This window comes from Poeciliopsis prolifica, unplaced genomic scaffold (genome assembly GCF_027474105.1).
Source record: "Poeciliopsis prolifica strain line A6 unplaced genomic scaffold, Auburn_PproV2 SCAFFOLD045, whole genome shotgun sequence".
Lineage (NCBI taxonomy): Eukaryota > Metazoa > Chordata > Actinopteri > Cyprinodontiformes > Poeciliidae > Poeciliopsis > Poeciliopsis prolifica.
The window spans coordinates 2,100,501-2,118,950 of NW_026562420.1; the positions used below are offsets into that span (position 1 = coordinate 2,100,501).

Here is an 18,450-nt window from a genome sequence, read left to right on the forward strand (position 1 = left end):
TTTGATTATATAACGTGCCAGCAAACTGTGGCTACTGTTCTCTGCTTCTGCTCTTCCACAGTAGTGAGGAAGCTGCAGCAATGTGCGAGCTACACTCTTTAATGTGTGTGTCTGTAAGAGAGCAACTGGTCTCACTCATGTTATATTAAACAGGATTTTCCCGGGCTGCTGCCGCTGAGCTTCCTCAGGATTCCCGCTTCAGCACAGATGTGGCGGGATCCGACTGTTTGTTCTGGAGCGGGAATCGTTCCGGCGCCGGTGAAGCCATGAGTCAGCACTGCCGGCATTCTGCCCACCTGCCACGCATTGCTCAATTATTAAAGCTGTGGGCGCTTTTGTCACCTCGCCATTCCTGCTGGTATTTATAGCAGCAGAAAATCATTCACCTAAATCCCTCAGAGGCGAAGGAAAAGCCGCTTTCTCTGCACAGCGAAACTCATTTTTACCTGGACTGTCAAAGTAACGCAGCTTCATATGAGGAAGATATTTATTTATATATAAAACAATAGATTTTGTACATTTATTATCATCTTATTTGGCCTTCTCGTGCTTCTTATGTGTTTATGGAGTGATTATTCTGGACCTGTTTTAATCCAGATGAATACAAACCAGAATATGTTGCATGTCTATGAGCAGACTGCAGTCTCCACATGCCTCAGTCATTTCAGGTTTAACTGATTCTTTCATGCATGTTTGGGAAATCCTTTAATCTCCCGTGGCAACCATTCAGATATGCTGAATGTTTGGGTGGAACTAGCTCCGCCTTCGAGACGCAGCTCCTCCTCTGAGCTGCAGTTTTCAAACCTCCACCTCACAGAACAGTCCCTCCACCATCACTTCCCCACTCAGCTCCTTCAGACTAGCCAGCAGCAATTAGCAAACTCCTGGTGGAACTGCACATCTGCTGAGCTCATCATATGAGAATGCCTCTATTCGGTTAATAGAGGAGCCATGTTGTGATGACTTCATGAGGTGTCAGAAAGAGCAGTGACTGAAGAGACAACAGCCCAATTTCAAGGCAGCTTCAACTTCAGAGTTGCAGTTGCTGCTGCCCATCAATTTGAGAAGTGCTGTAGAGTCATTTCCAGACAAAATGAAAATGCATCGTTCTGAAGTAAGAAAGAGTCTTCACAAGTGAAAATATTAAATAGAGGTGTTAATATTAGAAATAATGAACATCCCAGGAAAATCACCCCAAAGTCTGTGCAATGTTCAGATAAGATCTAGCAGACCTGAAATCTCCATCTGACAAGCTGCTGCCTTCAGGCAACATGTTGCATTTAATGGCCAATCAGAACCAGAACAGTGATTCATTCTTTTTGTCAGTTATGGAGATTAATGTCAGTTAAGTGTTTATGGTTAATGACGGCTTTTAACGGTTTGTGAAAACATCGTCTTCGGGTCACTTCGTGTTGCGTTGATGTCAGAGTCCTGCTGACTCTTCATCCCAATTTTCTGACTTATAGAAAAACAAGATGATGTGAAAGTTTACGCTGAGCGAAAGTTCAGGTTTTGTGACTCGAAACAAAAACATAAACAATTTTTATTCCGGAAGCAAACCTTCCCACCAGTTTAACAACATAGCCTCGCCTGTTGGGCTTAATTCTATTTCCTCATTTATTCACTTGTACATAGTGTGACTATTACTCACACCCAGACTATGAAGCCCATAATAATATCATGTCAATCGAATTAAAATCATCTGGTGTTTTGAACCAGAAGGACTATACCAGCCTTTGTGGCAGTGGTCTCCTTCACACTGCAGGAAATTAGTTCAAAAGTTACATCAGTTTTTCTTATTGTTTTTTCTGTTTCTGGGTCTATATATGAATATTATGGGAAGTACTCATTGTGCTAATGAACTAAACGTTGTGTAACTGCTATGCTTGCGTTAAGTTTGATGCAGTTTATCATGATAACTTGCAGTGAACAATATCTGACATGACAGTAGAATTTAGATCATTCCCATGTGTATTTTCAATTTTACCAACACGCCTGAAACATGGCGATAAAAACTTTGGGCTTCTGGGTGGAATCTAGTGTCCTTTTAATGGTGGTTAAAGGTAAATTTTCTGATTATTATTCCATCCTAAGTAGTACCATTGTTTTTATTTTATTTTATTTTATTAAGAAAAAAAAACATTTGCATTCGATAGATAATTACTACTTTTCAGTAGTGCTTCCATCCAAAACGTACAAATTATTGATTTTGATAAGCAACTACTTTAGGAAATTTGTTCTCAGTTTTAAAGAGCCACAATTTTATTTTGGCTTTAAGTTTAACAATTAAGAAAAATACAAAACCTTTGGAATAGAATAGATATATTGAAATGTGTGGAAAATTATGTAAAAAAAATAAATAAATAATTTGCACATAGACATGAAAAGTGACATGAAAAATATATACCAACATTTTTACTACATTGTGAAAATTCAAGGGAATTCAGTGAAATTAATCTATAAAAAATAAAATCATTTACTCTATCAGAATCTTTATCATTGTCTTTATCAGAATCAACTAAGAGGCAGCCACAAACAAAAAGCAAAAAGTTAGAGGTAAAACAACAAGCTATTAAAATCAGATGCATGTCATCAAATCAGTCTGAAAATCTTTAGTTTGGAGGTCAAATGACTCAATGAGATAAATTCAGTCAATTTCAAGTTTCTGTTGCAGGTTCCAGAATATGAGATCAGAAAGAAGCTTTTTACCAAATTCAGTCCCAGCAAACGAGACAGGAAGAAACAATAAGTTCTTTCTTTTGCCGTTCAAAATGAAGTCCAAGTAATGCCTCATAAATAAAAGTTAGCTCATGGAAATTCCTGTATTTTATATGTATATCTATTTTTCCTTATCACATGAGCCAAATTTATTTGGCATATATTTGTATTTTTTCCATTTATGATCCACTGAGTGTTTGCAAACAGACTGTTTGAATCTGAATGTGGTAACATTGCATTGGACTGAATCATGGTGATCTGACTGAATTGGGTTGTGCTTTAGGGTTAAGTGGGACCTGCATGTCTTGAAGAACAGCTTGAGCATCATTTGTGGAGATGTGGCGGCTTTGAACCTAACTGGGTTTATGAAAACCACCTCCAGGTGGAGAAGTCGATTTCCCGTGGAAAAGTTAAGTCACATTCAGCCTACCTCAACAATATCTGAGCTGTTTCTTTGCTCTCCACATATCTGTGGCATTGGGCGCTCGCACTGCTTCCTCCCTGTGAACGTTTAGTGTTGGGTTAAACTTAACCAGGACGTCTTGCACAAACTACCTCAAAATGCTGTAGAGCAGTGGGATCGTTTTTAATCTAGCTTTGATTGACGTTTTTGTTTCTGTTATCCCAAACTTTGGCGACCGCGCGTTTAAACCCGAACACCCGTGACAGGCACACCAAGGAAAACAGTGACTGCTTTGACTGACTCAAGCTCTTAACAGGAAAAACATCTGAGATGTGGGTGGTTCAGTGAGCTCTTGTTTTAAAAATTGAAGTCACATAAAGTCATTTGATGTTTGCTCAGATCCTTTATTTGGAGGCTATTTTGTGTTCTGTGCAAAACTTTAAATCTAAGCCAACCACAGTCTCTGTTCATAATGAACCCTGCCTTTTTTTACAGCCTAATTACCATTTGATGGGAATAAGAGTTTCTTGGGAGGAGCGACAACCTCGAGGCCCTTTAAGCTGGAAAACATGCTGTAGCATTCAAATTTTGAGACCCTAAACTTCTTCCCCTCATTACCACCACCACTTCCACAGTGGTGGTACATTATTAAGCCACGACTGCAGCACCTGACGCTGCCCTACAGAGTTAACATGGATCAGAGCGATTAATTTTGGAGAAAATCCTCAACGGAGGCCCAGATAATCCCTCTTTGAATTTACAGTACGCTCCCAGCTGGAGTTGTACACAATATGAGAAATTCCAAGTGTACGTGCATCAGCACCTGGCGCCGCATGTGCACACTCATATTCACCCACCTGCAGTGTGACCTCATATCTGCTTAATGAGGAGCTCGGCTCGGCAGGACTATGTAATCTTTAAGTGTGTGTGTGTTTGTGTGAGATGCTTCCCTGTGTGTCCGAGACGAGGGTAAACTTTTACAATTACTATCATGATGTGTACGTTTAAAAACGTTTCTCTGGGATTGTTCGGATTAGTGTAAAAACATTAGAAATTAACACTCAGGTGAATAACAGCTGATTAGATCATGTATAGTTAATGCCAAAAAGCACCAGTGTGCCAGTCTGGTGATTCAGCGTTGGGCATACTGGTACCATTTTGTCTGGTGGCAGCACTTTTAAAAGTTCACATTTGAGGGTTTGCGGAGCCTGACATGATCAGAACTTGGGCCCAGTTCAGGTTCCAGTGGTGTTCATCAACATGATGAGTTCATTAGAGGTCTGAACCTCCAGGACTTTAATGCTCTGACCCTCTGTAATCGACAGGCTGTTGAACCGATGAGGTTTGTGCTCTGGAATTTATTGTCTTGTCTTTCTCGTGATGTTTTGAGTAACAGGTTGTTGTGGCTTTTGGATTTCTTCCCTCTACAATGACTTGCATTTCACTACTGTGGGTTTTCTGTGAATGACCTGATCAGGTTTTCTGCATGCGAGTCTAAAGGGCAAAGGGCTGAGCATGTGACCTTGTGGTGTCCCAGTGCTCAAAGTGGGGGACCCTGCAAAGACTACCCCTGCTGTGGTGGGGCCTTCAGACAGTGAGACAGAGTGAAAACCTCTCCAGCTCAGCTTTAAAGGGACAGTATTAAGTATTTTCCAGCCACAGAGTGCCATTTCACCACAATCAGGTAGCCATGTTAACTTCAGTTATTAAAAAATGCTACATATAGCAAATATGACTTGAAAGAAAATTTACTTTGTAATCTAACACCCTGAAACTGGGCTTCTGCCTCTTTAAGAAACTCCTGCTTTTTCTGAAACTTCGCCTTCAGGAAGTCATCACAACATGGCTCCTCTGTTAGTCGTTTAACGTTTCCACCAGATGTTTACTGATTGTGGCTGGCTAGTCTGAAGGAGCTGAGTGAGGCCAGGGCTGCTCTGTGAGGCAGAAGTTCAGAAACTTGGAAAATGCAGCTATATCTCGAAGGCGGAGCTAGGACCACCCAGGTGTTTTGCACAGCTGAATGGTTGCTACGGGAGATTAAAGGATTTCTCAAACATTCATGAAAGAATCAAGGCAACATGTGCACCGTGTTTCTGATGAGGGAATAACATAACTTCATGTCAAGCTCAAAAAAAGTTTATTTTACATAACACTGCTCCTTTAAGAACTCAGTAGAGCATTGTGTTTCTCTACAGTATCATTGTGTTTCTCATAAGACTCTAACGTCGATGCATTTACTCAAAGGTAGATCACATTTAAGAGTCAATTTGACAGAAACACAAATGACAGGTTCACTTTTGAAAGATATACAGTAAAAATGTAAAAACTTTGTAATTTTACCATTAAACAAAATAAATATGTCTCATTATTTGATTGATCCCAAATGGAAACTAAACTAACTGGTCTGAAAACTGTTCTGCAAGTTGGAACTGTTTCTTCAGTTCGTGTTTGGTGCATTACTGCATTAGACTCTGTGTGTGTGTGCGGGTGTGTGTGTGTTTGCTGCAATGCCTCTCCTGAAGGGCAAACAGTAAGGCCCCGGTCAGCATGATGCAGATCTCCTGGGAGGGTCCCGGCATTTTTTTTTTTTTTTTTACATCGATTCTGTTCCTCCTGCCTCTTACAAGCAGTGCAGTCCTAACTAACCCCTCCTCATCCCAGGCTTGACTTTGGGCTATTTATGGCATCCCTGTGGACTAACAAGACCCCAATCGATGAGCCAAAATTACTATCACAGAGCGCGCTCTCTCCTCTCTGTTTGCATATCTGCTTGTGTCAGCTCTCTTTTTCTGGGAAGCCTTTAATCATTGTAGTTCCGTTTGTTAGGTTGAAATTATGTATGAAAAAAATACATATTTAACTTCTTTGTTACTGTAACAAAGGCTTCATACATTTAGAAACAAACGCAGTGTAAAAATGGTTTGTAATGCAGCGGCAAGACAACCCATCGTACATAAAATAAACCGCATTTTGTTAAATAGGTGCTTCTTTTGTGTTTGTGGAGTTTTATCATTTTTATGGGTTTTATTTTTGCATAACAGAAATATTGCGGTGGGAGGAGACACATTAGAGGGAGTGTTAGCTAAAACTGTGACACCACGGGTACAGCATAGTGTAATAAATGACAAATAAAACAGGACCATAAAACATAAGTACTTATATAAAGTGGCGCACCCACATTAACCCCCTCAGAATCAAATAAACTAGCTTTGCAGTTCTTAAGTGGCAAAAATTAAGTCTTAAATTAAGTTTTTAAAAGATCTTGCATATCTACAGTTTCTAGGCTTTTTATTGCATTATTTATTTTTGGCTTATTTTTATGTAATTGTGGTGATTTCATTTTCTGAAATCATCTTTAAGACGTTTTCAGTTCTGATTTATTTGCTCCATACTTTATATATCAAATTTATCACATCTTGCTAATTCAATAGTAAAAAATGAATTGAAAATGTCCAAAAAGTGAGTTTGCTCACAAATCCATGCTTTAAAAGTTGAAGGGGTTGTTTCTAGCCATTGTTATGAAGAGTCTGTATTTATCTAAGTTAGCTTAAGCAAGTCCAAGATGTTCTAAACCAGGGATGTTCAAATTGTGGTGCAGGGACCCTTTACGGCCCTTTGGAGGATTTTCTTTGACTGCTCATCGGTCCACATTCAAAAATCTTGCAAGTTTGCAATCAATTAGAGATTTCCACTGACAAGTAAAATTTTAAAACAATAGAAAGTATTTCTTTTCAACTAACAATGGGTTTTTTTTTAAAAAAAAAAAGAGAACAATAAACCACCAAAAATAACTAAAAAAATATTTACCTGTCATTTAAAACAACTATTCAAGACTGTGTTTATATTTTGGATTGATAATGATCTTTGCCTTATTAAAATATTATCCATATATTATGTTACTGAAGCAATACAAACAGTAAATGTGTTAAGGAAGAAATCTGTTCAGTTTTAATTTTTAAAAGTGTGGCCTTCACTGTGACATTTTTGGCCCTAATGGTAAAACGCTGTTCTAAACTATACACAAGATCAGGTAAACTCAGCTACAGTTATATTTTGATTTTCCCTAATTTGTTACAGGGGAAGCTTGAGACGCACTTAGTACATAAAAGCTTTGATAAAATAAATGTTATGATCAGTTATGTTGCACAGCAAAAAGGAAAATCCTCTTTAAATCGTCCTTGATCTGTAGGGTCTGGGCAACACAGTTCACAGTATTTTGTAAATCAGTGGTTTGCTTCTGTCTCCTTCAGTACAATGGACTTAATGACACAATAGTCTGGTCTTGTCCCCCATTTCCTTCAATAGCTACCCTGATTAAGCAAATGACAAGCCTCTCCTCAGCTATTGTTAATGTATTAGTGTCTTTAATCCCCAAAGAGAGCAATAATTAAGCTCAGATAGTCAAAGAGAGATGGTTATCTGTTAGGCATTCACAACAATGCCGTCCATATGAACTGGTGCAAATACAGAGAAACCAGCTGGATGAACAAGAGAAATTTTTTTTACTTGTTTGACAGAATCAAATCTAATAACTGCAATCTCCGTTCCCTCAGAAAAACTCGTTCGTAAAATGTATGACTTATGATCACATGACATTTAACACGACTTCTGTTTATTGTAAAGGTCCTTTTTGCATTTTTTGTTTCCTGCTCAGTTAAAGCAGCTTTGGAATTTTCAGGAATATGAAGATCATTTTACTTTCCAAGTAAGCTCATTCATGTCAAAATGTAATTTGATTCCATACTTCTTTAGATACAACCCATTGTCTCTTAGTATGGTCTATAAAGACATCATTCATGCAATAACTCTTCTAGGGTGCATTCACAACAGAACTAAACTCCACATCTCAGTTCGGTTGACTTGAACTCAGGCGTGATTTGAAAGTATATGTGAATGCCAAGTGGACCAGACGCAAACTATGCTCCAAGGCATTCTGGGTAAATACAACCAAAACAATCACACAAGTATAGTGCTAGCAGGAGAAATGGCTCGGATTCTTTTGTGAAAGACAAAAGAGAAATCGTACAACCACTAAAATCTGACGCCGCTCCATTTTTGTTTACATTTTGCAAAGAATGTCTTCTTCGATGTCTTCATTCGATGTCTTCTTCTGACTTTTCCATGTCGTTTCCTTCTGTGGGTCTTGAGGAGGAGAATAGGTTCTTCATTAGTTTGGATCATTTAACACAGTGCACCAGCTGCAAATGTTACAAATATAGCAATTTTGGTCTCAAATCACACACAGTCTGTTAGACTACCAGGTGTGGAAACCTTAGAATGAAACTCCTGTACAGTTTCATTCTTGACAATGATCCAAAAATGTTGGTACTCCATGATTTTAGGAGTTCCTCCTCTTATTCTGATTACTTAAAATGTCTTTTGGAAAAAAACTTGCTTGTCTTTTTGTTGTAATTAAGATTTAGAGTAAGCTAGATTGGGTTTTTACTTGTCACTATCTATAAAAATAGCTGGGCCGACAGTTCAAGTAGAGCATAATCCAGGGTCCTACAAATCCAGTGGTAGAGGGCCGGTGTTCCTTCTAGATGTGTGCCGTGTCCAACACACCTGAATGAAATGGTTGAATCACCTTCTCCGTGCATGAAGTTCTCCAGAATTCAGCTCGTTATTTAACTCAGGTGAGTTGAAGCAGAGGCATGTCTAAAGTTGCAGGATGGGGCCCTCCAGGCCCGGCGCTGAAGACCCCGGGTGTAATAGTTAACAGGCAAATCTCAAGATACCAAAGAGCTGAACTCATGACTTGTTGTGGCAAGACATTTTCCAACTAATCTCTTTCTTGTCCAATTTTGGTGAGCTGGTGTGAATTGTAGCCTTTGGGTTCTTAGCTGACAGGCGTTCCACTTGATGTGGTCTCCATTTGCTTCAACGTTTGATGTGTCATATGCTCAGAGTCGGTATTCTGCATTCCTTGGTTTCAGTGAGTTGTTGTTTGAGCCGCTGTTGCCTGTTTGCAATCTTGTACCAGTCTGCCTGTTCTCCTTTATCCTCTGATGTCGTTCTTCCACACAACTTCCACTCACTGGATCTGCTTCTTCTTTGGGCCTTTATTTGTAAGATCAGCGGTTTGTAAGCAGCCCATCACTAACAGCCACACTACAGTCAAAATCACTTAGTTTGAAGTTCAGCAAGTCATTTTTAACACATCATGATTTTTTATACCAAATAATAGTTCAATAAACCTTCAACCTGTTTGTCAAATCTCAGATCTTATCAGGTGTTAAATCAAGTCATTTGACTCCAACATTATCAGCAAGGCAGAAATCCTTCTTGGAGTTGAACAGAGTCAGTAGAAGAATGTTTATGGATCTGCTGTAATTGTTTCCTGGAGTATCTTCCACTGGCTGCTGTTCCCAAGCCAGAGCAGGTGGAAGAACTTCCAGCATAAAGTCGGTTCATTTTGGATTAATTATGTCTTCATAAAGCATCTGAATCCTTGCGTAAAAGTTGTTTATTTGACTAAATTAACTGCATTTACTTCCCCTTGTAGTGCAGGTGCAGACACAAGCACCAAATGAGCTTCTCTTGAAGTCTGTAAAAAAAAAAGTCAAATTTATACAAAATCCTAAGTTATGGAGGCGCTGGTAACATGTTCTATGGCTTTTAAACCAGTTAATAAGCTCATGCATGAACCAGTATCTCCACAACCATGTCCAATCTATTCAGTACTCAAACAGTAAAAGCTGCTGTGTTTTTGATGGGTTAAAGAAACCCTGTTTATTTACGGCTATAAAGGGAGAATAGAACTGTCTGACTGAAAGTTACAGCTGTGAAAACACAAAGCAGTTAAACTATTACTTATGTCTCTTTGTGAGCCTTTTGGTGCATGGCTGTATCTCAAATCTGCAATAAAAATGTCTAACGTGACATATTTATTCCATAGTAAATGATTTTAGGCCTTTTGATTTAGAGTGTGGGATATTGATGGTGGTGAATGGAAGGTGAAACCGTCAAACATGTGCAGTTCTGAAGCTTCACATGCAACATTTGTTCTTGGTTCCTGGAGTTCTTTTTCTTTATAAACCATCAGCTCCAAGGCATCAGTGGGGTGTGACTTCCCATCATCAGAGGACAGGCAAGGGGACAGTGCTCTGTATTTTCCAGGCCATTTTATTGCAAAATCAAGGAATTATGTTACATTATAAAAATGCTGTGTGTATCAAACATGACTCCATAGAAATTTGACTTTGTAATTTAACGCCTTATATTGGGCCTCCGTCTCTTTAAGAAGGAGCATGTACACACAGAGAGAGAAGGATCCTCTTGTTTTTCTCTATTTTCTTCTGCTGATGGGTTCTATTGTTCTTTAAGCCTGGGGCTTGAGATAACCATGTTGGAAGGTTTATTTTGTGACCTATGAGCCTTTTCTGTGTTGTTCCCTCCACATGTTTTAGATCATTATCAAGTAATTACCCATTGTAATTAATTACTCCCCATCCCCCAAAAGACAGAGCCACAGCTCCCCCTCCGTGCTTAACAATGGGAATGAGATGCTTCTGTAGATATTTATCCCTCGCTACTCACCAGACCTGCCTGGAGTGCTTGTTCCTGAAAAATTCAGTCTCCTCTGACAACTCCTAGAAAAAAAACCCTCACAGCGTTTAGAAAAACTCAACACATATCTGGACTATTTTTTGACATGTTTAGCATGCAGATGAAGTTTACAACCCTAAAATATAATTTTTCGCTGAAGTTCTCAAACAGTGATGCCCCTCCCCCCTCGGTTTATCATCCTCTTTGGTGTGTATGGCGACAAGCTGAAGAGGTTCAGTCTGCTGACCAGCGGCTGATTGAAACCTTGCCTCTGTGTCACTTGTGATTTTTCTAAGATCATTTTTTATTTTAACACAAGACTTTTCTCAGCTGAGTAAAAACTCGAGTGAAATGTTCCCCTGAATCCCATTTTTACGAATGATTTTTCGCACCTGTTAAGATAAGGCCACTGAGCATAGCATTAACCTGCACTTTACCCGTTGATATGAACTGTTGATTAGTCCAAGATTCCTTCAGCTACATCCTGCTCTAAGGAAATCTGTTCACATCCTGTGCGAGAAATGAATTCTGTGAATTATAACTTTGAACGTAAGCCTGCGTGGCTCACATTCAAAGTTATGTCAGAAGTCGACTGCGGAGACGGGGAACAGGTAGAGAGAATTAGAAAGGCTTTTATGGGTCATTAATGAGAGCAGCTTTCCAGAAAAGTCCTACACATGACCTGATATTAGACCACTGTAAGACCACCGACCTGGTGGCTCAGTGTGTGCATTTTTGTGTGGTGTGTAAGTAAGCAGTGCTAAGCTGGTCTAAGCTCCAGCTGATGTGAAACACAAGTTTCTCAATGTGCACAAGAAAGTTTAAAGTGAGAGCCCATGCTGCTGCATGACAAGGTTTCCGAAAGTCAGCAAGTTGTTGGACTTCAAGGCATCATTACAGTCAGAGCACCTCATTTTGAAATCAATTAGTTTTAGTTTGTAGGGTTTTTATAGAATTTATTATGATTAGAAATTAAATCAGATGGTGGCGGCATATTTATTCACTTCACTTCAGACACTCACCACACAAAACCTCTGGTCCTATTCGAAATGATGGATCAATATAAATCATTTACTGTAGCAAAAAATAAATAAATAAAAAATTGAACAAAAACACAAACCAGAAAGCCATTTTATTAAGAGCTGAATATTCAGAATTTTTTTCTCGGACCTGGAAGAGAAAACATAAAATAATTCAATAGACAGGAAAAAACGTGAATTTATGGCATTTTTTTTTCTTTAAGAGTGAAAATATAAATGCTTCAGCAAGTGGGTCTGCTGCAGATCTTTGCTGCATGTCTCCCCTCTTCTCTTTCTGCCTGTTTTCTTAACTTTAACTGAGATTTCAAGAAAGGCTACCAACACTTCTAAATCTGGCTTGATCAATGGCAGACAAAGGTAAAAAGCTCAAATGGGTGAAATTGAGCAACTTTGCTGTTCAGCCTTCCTGTTGTCTGCTGAACGTCTTGCTCTCTCTCGCATTCTTCGAAAAATACATTTAAATTTTTAATCTAAATCATTTGATAGAAAATTCAGCTTGAGAATCTATAATACATAGGAACACTGCTACTTCACATGCCATTGGCTGGAACCACATATTTCCTCTAAGCCAGTGGTTCTCAAACTGTGGGGCTCGCATGGGAAGCAGTATGGATGAAAAAAAAAAAAAAAAAACTTACACAAAATTGTTGCTACCTGAAGTGTGAAATAAACTTCAGTGGAGTTTGAAAATAAAATATGTGTATAGGTTTAAGTCTGGTTGAATGATGTGTGTGCCCCGTTGATTTTTTTTGCTTTTTGGGGGGAATTTTATTGTGATCCATATGGGGGCCCAGAAGAAAATCTTTGGGAACCACTGCTGTAAGCTGATTGGCTGAACCCCTTAGAAAGGACATAGCTTTTAGCCAGTAGTGTTAAGATGGTTGCATGTTGCAATGCATATGAGTGTGTGAGTATGGATGTGTATACTTAGAAATATGTAAACCCAGATAAAACGGAAAATTAATTAACCTGTTTATTTTTATTTTTGATTTATTAATGAGGGTCCATATGAAAATATTGTATGAGTTTATACGGAAGGAGTTCATAAGTTTCTTCCTACTCCTTTTCGAGCATTTTAAGATTATTGTGGTACAAAAATATGTGTTTTTTTTTTGTATTCCTTGTTCTTGTTCATGATTGTAGAATACTATCATATTTGAAATAAATAAATAAAATAAAATAAATAAATAGATATGGGGTAATATGTGCTTGAAGCAATGAAATAAACATCCACAGTTATTTCTAGAGGCAGTGTTTGGAGATTTTAGCCTGGATGATGAATTTTTTCTACTTTTACTTGAGTAAAGGCAGTCAGGCAGGTCTGCTTGTGCCTTGTATGATTTTTTTAATATCTGTACCCACCTCTGTATGTCATCTGTGAACATTACTGCTAGCTTGTTTTCCATCAGGCAGTCATGTTTATGCATCTTCTTTGGAAGGCAGCAGTTTGGCCGACACAGATCAGATCACATTACTGACTAATTCCTTGAATAAAGCTTCTACTCCAGGAGTTGTATGGACTGCTTTCTCTTATGTGGGACAGTTTCTGCATCCTAGATTCCGGTGAACTGAGGCACATTGTATTAATCTAATCAAAGGAATTTAGACCTTCTCACAATAAGTGTTAGTGGGTCAATCTAGGTCAGATCGAATAAATCCAAGCTTGAACAACCTTAAGAATCTTAAGGCCAAGCAAATCTTAATCCATTCTAAGAAATTCACGTGTTGGCTATTAAGTGAGTCAGCTTCTTCACAGCAACATTGTTTTCAACGACATAACTATAGTTTGTTTACAACAGGCACTTGATAAAATAGAATATGGCTGTGGCTCTCTGTTGACCGGCAGAAATCAGCACCGACTCTCCGGCCCAGCAAGGACAAGTGGTCAGAGAAAATGACCTGATGAAGCATCTTAGTAATAATATGATTTCTAAGAAAAATAGAAGCAGAAAACAAATACTAATCGCAGTAATTGAAGTCATTTCATATTTCCCAAACAGTCTCTTTCAAATGAGCTTCTTCAAAAACAAGTGACTCTTTAAGAACATTTATTACCCCATAAAACTGGAGTCCCTAATGGAACTCCAAAAGACACAGCAATTCAACTGAAGGTGACAATTACAATACCAGCAACCTTTTCTGCCTTACCACAATCACCCATTCAATCCCCACCTCAACAGCTCACCCACTCTAGCCACTGGAGAAGCCTATAAGAAACTTCAGAGAAGGTGAATGAAAATGAACTACATGGACCATTAAAGCTAGAGACAAGGTGCCCTGGACAAAGCATCTGTCACAATATTATCCGAGCCTCTAATATGGCGGATATCAAGGCAATAAGGCTGAAAAAACAACATCCGTCACCTTAATCTGTGGTTTGGACTCTGCAAAGAATGCAAAAATGTTAGAGGGTTGTGATCGGTATACACCACCAGGGGAACACCGCCAGAATCCAGGTATATTTCAAAATGTTGTAAAGCCCAAATTAATGTCAATGTCTCTTTTTCAATGACAGAATAATTCACCTAAAAATGATTGAATTTTTTCGAATAGAAACAACATGTTGAGTAATTGTGCAGCAGCAGTTCCAGGTTTCACCACCATGCCTTATAACTGATTAAAAAAATACACCAAAAAAATGACAAACAATGGCCTGAAGGGAGAGGAGAAAATAAAAACTACTTCAAACAGAACTGGTCACATCACCAGTTTGGCAGTATTTTTTATATTTAAAACAAGAAAAACAGATAAATAATTTTCAATATTGACAGATATAAAATATCAAGTTTTTCAGTCACACCACCAGCCATATTTTTGACGTTGACGTGTACGTTCAGTATTTTCTTCTACTTGCTTTCAGCTGTATTTTGGGGCGACATCGCCTTGGACGAGGAGGATCTGCAGATGTTCCATATCGACAGAACAATAGACCTCAAACAACACACACATGTGCGTTCACACTCCCGACAGGGACACACTTCAGGTGAGTGCCTTCTTCAAAACTGACTCATACTCTATTCAGCAGCTGTCGTATAGAACCTTAAAAGCAAAAAAAATATAAGGTTATGTTATGCATGGGTCTCTTTTTTGCATGTCTTCTTTAATCAGGAGGCCTTGGGGAACATGAAGATGTGAAAAGAGGATCGTTATATCTTCTGCTGGAGAGAATACGCAGATTTGGCTTTGGTATGCAACCTGGAGCTCACCTTTTCTTTGACTCTTATTTTACAGAGGGATACATTAAGTTCTCTTTTGTGCTTTTAAAGACTCGGTATTCATAAGACTTGAAGCTGTCTAAAATGTTTTTCATTGTAAAATGATAAACTAGATTTGAATGGGCAGCAATATCTGTTCTAACATCATGAGTAATGCCTGTCCTTTCAGTTCCTTCAGACTAGCCAGCACCAGTTAGCAAACACCTGGTAAAACTGCCCATCTTCTGAGCTCATTATAGGATCTATTTCTCTATGAAATGCTGGTAAAAATGTTGTGAAAGGGTTAACAGAGGAGGCAGGTTGTGATTACTTCCTGAAGACAGAGTTTCAGGAAGAGCAGGAGTTTTTAAAGAGACAGAGGCCCAATTTCAAGGGGTTAAATTACAAAGTCAATTTTCTTTTAAGTCATATTTGATGTATAAAGTATTTCTATAACTAGAAGTAAAATAGTTACTTGATTGTGCTACAAAATGCCACTGTATGCTTGGAAAATACACAATACTGATCCTTTAAGGATTTGTTAAAAACATGCTAATTTTTATCAAGTCCTCATGGAAAAACTCTAGAACTGTAATATTTAATAACATGTAATAACAATATAATGGCTTTTCTTGCTTCATGCTATATTAGATTACATCGCAAAGAATGAAAGCAAGGTAGCTGCCAGTTCAAAAACCCAAACCTGGAAAGGTGGGAGTCCCAGTGAGGAGGCAAAAAGCCGTGTTCCTCGAGCGGCCACATCCCGAGCAGAAAGGATCTGGCCCGGGGGAGTCATCCCCTACGTCATCGGAGGAAACTTCACTGGTAACAACTCCGCTCAGCCGCTCAACCCTCGTCACGCAGCTGCGTTAATGCACACTTAATTGTGTAAAGGTAGGATGTAAAATGTGTGTGTTTTAGGTAGTCAGAGGGCCATGTTCAAGCAGGCCATGCGTCACTGGGAGAAACAGACATGTGTAACTTTCATTGAAAAGACGGATGAGGAAAGCTACATCGTCTTCACCTACAGGCCCTGCGGGTAAATCTGGAAGACTTCTTTGTATATCTTGGATTGTGTGCGTGGTTCTATGTGTGTGTGTGTGTGTGTGTGCGTGTGTGTGTGTGTACCCAGAGTCTACTAGTGACCTTGTCACAGTGAGAGACGATATGGTCACTCAACAATGGCTTTGCTTTCCTTCCTGTCCTGCTCCTGTTTCCCCATCCCACCAATCATGGTGCTCGGCTTTAAGTGTTTGTATGTTCGGGCAGTTCTTTTGTTCCGACTCGGCAGAAGTGCATTGTTCTGTCGAGTGGCAGCACGGTGGGGTCAGAGTGTGTTTGGACAGCAGTGACACTTCACTCACTGGATGTTGTGAGTCGTGATTCTTTACAGTGACTGAGGATATTAGGGTTTATTGTATCAAAAAAAGAAAAATGGTGAGCAGACAGCTGGAAAGCAGGATATCCAGCTCTGTATACCTAATTAGGATGTATTGATGTTTGTGAGAGAACTACCAAAGCCTCATCCTAATTCTTATGTATTAAATTTTAATCTGTTTAGGTCCACTGGTGAATATTGTGTATCTGTTTTTCTACATCATCTATTCGTGCTTGTGTTGCAACCTGGCTCCTGATCCTCACCATGCAATCAGCTCACTGGATAACTTTAATCAGATTTGTTGGCCTGGTACCAATGACCGCAATAATCAGGAAAAAAAATGAATTAGGTTCTCTGTCCAGTCTTAAAAGTGATTATTCATGTAAGGTCAGAAAACTGCAGTTTTATGGTATTAATATGATTAATTATGAGCTTTCTAGTATGTTTATGAGTTCACTGTTGACTAACTGCATCCCTATAGCTGCATTTTATCCCCCCAAACTCCTCACTACTAAACCTGTGTTTAAATGCCTCCCTGCTGTGAACTTCCTACCGATCCATCACAGGTGTTGTTCCTACGTGGGTCGCCGTGGCAACGGACCCCAGGCCATTTCCATCGGGAAGAACTGCGACAAGTTCGGCATCGTGGTGCACGAGCTGGGCCACGTCATCGGCTTCTGGCACGAACACACTCGGCCTGACCGTGACGATCATGTGACCATAATCCGGGATAACATCCAGCCGGGTGAGACTCATTACTGCAGAGACACTAACGTCTCAGGGCCGCTCAGGGCGCCGCCTATTTATAGGCAACCCCAGCGGTCACAGGAGGCAGGCACGGCTTGCCTCGGGTTCGCGTTCACGCCTGGGTCCCAGCAGGAAGTGTGAATGGATCTCCTAATGACTGTGAAGTCCCTGAGACGACCGTCTGTCACATTTCCACAAACACACCTCTGCTCTGTCACAAAGTCATTTGGCATCAAATTACTGGGCAGCAGATTTATTTAGAAGTATCACCACTTTCAACCCCTCCACTCTCCACCCTTCTAATGCTCTGTGTTGCTCACCTGCACATAATACTGATGCAGATTCTCTGAAGAGTTTAGTTTATTTTTAGTTCTGTTTATCATTAGAAATGCACCAATAAATCGACCAACTGATAAATTGGCTCCCAATTTCCCTAATTTTAAAAGATCAGCGATTGCCCTATACTTAAATGTGAAGCTGATTCTTATCCGCCGACCTTCTTTATCTATCAAAGGTCTAAAAATCAGCTGCCTTTTGTGTTTTTAAGCCAGTTGATCTCTTTTGCTCTGCATGACCGGCTTGTCATGTCTGCATGTTTGCAGTTAACAATAGTCACCCCACTGTTTCCAACTCACAGACTTTCTTACCATAATTAGTAACATTTCAGACAAAACAAAGTCAGAATCAGCTGACAATCAATTTTCTGGAATGCACCAGAAAATTGGTGCATTCCGGTTTATCGTCCTCTGACTGACAAGCATTTGTTGACAATCAATTGATTTAATTCTGTTTTCCAAACAGCAACTGCACAATTTTAAATGCAAAGTAGACAATTTATTTTAACAGAATAATTATTTGCAGATGTCGGGTGTACCTCAACAAAAGCAACATGAAAAAGTTGTACCCACACTGAAAAAAATCTTTCTTTGAACAAATTTACACTACTCTAATTTGTTACAGCCAATTTTCTTAGTTTTGCTCAAGATTTCGGAATTAATCAAATCAATTACAGCTTGAAAAAAGCTAATGAAACTAGCTGTAACAAATTAGTATTTTTTTTCAATGTACTTTAACATCCTTGGTCTTTTTTGCCTTTCCTTTTCTGTTTTTGTCAGCTTTTAGCAAATGGCATTTTTCCATTGTAACCTGTGTAACACAAATAATCTTTGTGAATAAAAACCTATTTGCCCTGGGTGTAACTTAACCACGAGTGTAATAAATATAAATATATCAGAAATCTTTGTTAAATACGTACACAAAGAGCTGTTTAGATCTGCATCTGCGTCAACGTTAAGAATTAAAAGAACAGAAAAACTGGGTTGGACATATTTCACTCTTACAAATGACTTGGCTCCCAATTGCCAGTTTAAATACCATGTAATGTTCAGACACATCACTGGTTCATTCCATGTGTTCAGAAAC

At 39.1% G+C, this 18,450-nt stretch overlaps 1 protein-coding gene across 1 annotated transcript in view; it reads left to right on the forward strand.

Moving 5' to 3' along the window:
* The window catches only part of tll1 (tolloid-like 1), a 51,339-nt gene that overhangs the window by 9,212 nt on the left and 23,677 nt on the right, over positions 1-18,450 (forward strand). Inside the window, exons 3-7 of the mRNA XM_055056632.1 lie at positions 14,570-14,692; positions 14,818-14,895; positions 15,555-15,728; positions 15,825-15,942; positions 16,848-17,026. Of these exons, the coding sequence (XP_054912607.1) occupies positions 14,570-14,692; positions 14,818-14,895; positions 15,555-15,728; positions 15,825-15,942; positions 16,848-17,026 (672 nt within the window). The remainder of the gene's footprint in view (positions 1-14,569; positions 14,693-14,817; positions 14,896-15,554; positions 15,729-15,824; positions 15,943-16,847; positions 17,027-18,450) is intronic.